Genomic DNA, 2,089 nt, shown 5'->3' on the forward strand with positions numbered 1-2,089 from the left:
GGGATTCAGAGAGGAACTGATAAATAATTCCTTATTTCTTAGGTCATTTCCTTATTTCTGAGGTCATTTTTAAAATCAGTTTTCTACAGTGTCCTTTTTCTTTCCAATAATAATAATAATAATAATAATAATAATAATAATAATATGTTTTGCTTGTGCAATTACAGGAAAACCACCAATGTGTCTTGAATTTTGATGTTCATAAGGAAAAACAAAAACAAAAATTAGCTTCTGCCAGTAGTTAACACTTGATGTAAGAGCCTGGATGAATAACTCTGAGGTCTGAGACATGGGGAGAATTATCTAACTTTTATGTGGAACAAGGTTTTTTTCCCCTCCTCTTATTCATCTCTCATTTTACCGAACTGTAACAACACGTCAGACCCTTTACAAACCAGGCTGAGATATTGCTTTATTCATTACTATTCTGAATTTTTTTTAACTTCACCAACCATGACTCTAAATGTTTTGTTTTTCAGTGCCAGCACAGATAGAGTTTCCTAAGTGTGTCATTTTCTTATTCAAGGCCTTTTTATTTTAAATATCTGCTATGAATTAAATGGTACACCGGGATCCTGAGGGCAAATTAGTAAATGACCAACCCAGACTGAAACTCTTGGATTTGAATGTTTTGTGTCCTACTCTAACATGTTTATGTCAAAGACCAGACAGAGTTGATTTATAGAAAATCAAAATTTCAATTTCAAATGGTGTTCCTTAACCATTTAAAAGATCACGAATTTCAGTGGATTGGATTTTTTTTTAATTTAAAAATTTTTATGTAATGGTAACACAAAGCTAAATCTTAATAGTAAACATCTAAAATTAATAGTATACATTTAAATAAGAAAAATGATCTAATTTTCCAAGCAGTTAATGATAGAAGTCTGATGGAAGCCGTAGGAATACAGTAGATCTTGATGTTTCCTACACATGTAAATATTCAGTAAGTACTGTCAGTGAGTCTCTGAGTTACCACTGTCCCAATAAACAAGTGGTGTAGCCAAGATGGGAATGTACTGAGCAGTAACAAGCAGATTGGTCTTAAAGCTTCAAGCTTTGTCCCTGGGAGCAATTGTTGTGCTCTCTTGTCTGTGATCCATTGCAATGAATGCTTCTCTTGGATTATACCAGCTTGCATGCAAGAGATATGTAAGCTGACTGGAGTAAGGACAATCATATCTATGCATAACATAACCAATCAAAATGCCCAAATTCACTCAGCTCTTGACCATCTCCAAAGCTTTCCACAATCTTTGTCACAGCCTGAGGTATCTAGAGATGACACAATTGGTGCTGGAAATGGGGAGAATGTTCATAAGAAACATTTCAATACATTTGCCAGGACAGTCTTTATTTCTGTGATGCAGATGTGTGTGTGTGTATGTTGGGGTGGGGAGAGGATGCATGTCAAGAAATTGCATATGATTGGCTTTGCTGTTCGTCACTTCTTTCAGTAAGTCACAGAAAGACAGCCAAGGCTACTGTGCCCAGTACAGAGGGGAGGTGTGTGATGCAGTCCTGGCAAAAGATGCTCTTGTCTTCTTCAACACCTCCTACCCGGACCCCGAGGAGGCCCAAGAGCTGCTGATCCACACTGCGTGGAATGAGCTGAAGACTGTGAGCCCACTCTGCCGGCCAGCTGCTGAGGCTATGCTGTGTAACCACCTATTCCAAGAGTGCAGCCCTGGAGTGGTACCTACCCCCATGCCCGTTTGCAGGTAAAACTTTGAAAATGAGTAAGAAATTCCTTTTTTCCTCCCATAGGCCAACAGTTTGCCAGAGAGAGTATTGTCATGAGCAGTGGTCAGACAAATCTTGCCATTCACCCAAAAGAAATAATTAAAAGGACAAAATTCCTCCCATTATAACCACAGATGGCAATCTATGATATAAATACTCTGAAAATATTAGAGTCTGGCTCAGTCAGAAAGTTGTCTTCTACACTACAAAATGAGCTCTGTGATATATGTATGCATATGCTTGTACACACAAATACAGTTCCCTCCTTGATAAGGACATAGGACACCTGTCATTCTCTCTCTCTCTCTCTCTCTCTCTCTCTCTCTCTCTCTCTCTCTCTCTCTCT

The 2,089-nt window shown here is 38.2% G+C and overlaps 1 protein-coding gene across 7 annotated transcripts in view; it reads left to right on the plus strand.

Moving 5' to 3' along the window:
- Positions 1 to 2,089, plus strand: part of Musk (muscle associated receptor tyrosine kinase) — an 87,566-nt gene that overhangs the window by 65,477 nt on the left and 20,000 nt on the right. For 5 of the 7 annotated variants that reach the window (XM_021199825.1, XM_021199826.1, XM_021199828.2 and 2 more), the window contains one exon: positions 1,458 to 1,721. The exons of the other annotated variants lie outside the window; for them this stretch is intronic. In XM_021199825.1, coding sequence (XP_021055484.1) covers positions 1,458 to 1,721 — 264 coding nt within the window. The remainder of the gene's footprint in view (positions 1 to 1,457; positions 1,722 to 2,089) is intronic. 7 annotated transcript variants of the gene reach the window in all.

This window comes from Mus pahari, chromosome 6 (assembly GCF_900095145.1).
Source record: "Mus pahari chromosome 6, PAHARI_EIJ_v1.1, whole genome shotgun sequence".
NCBI lineage: Eukaryota > Metazoa > Chordata > Mammalia > Rodentia > Muridae > Mus > Mus pahari.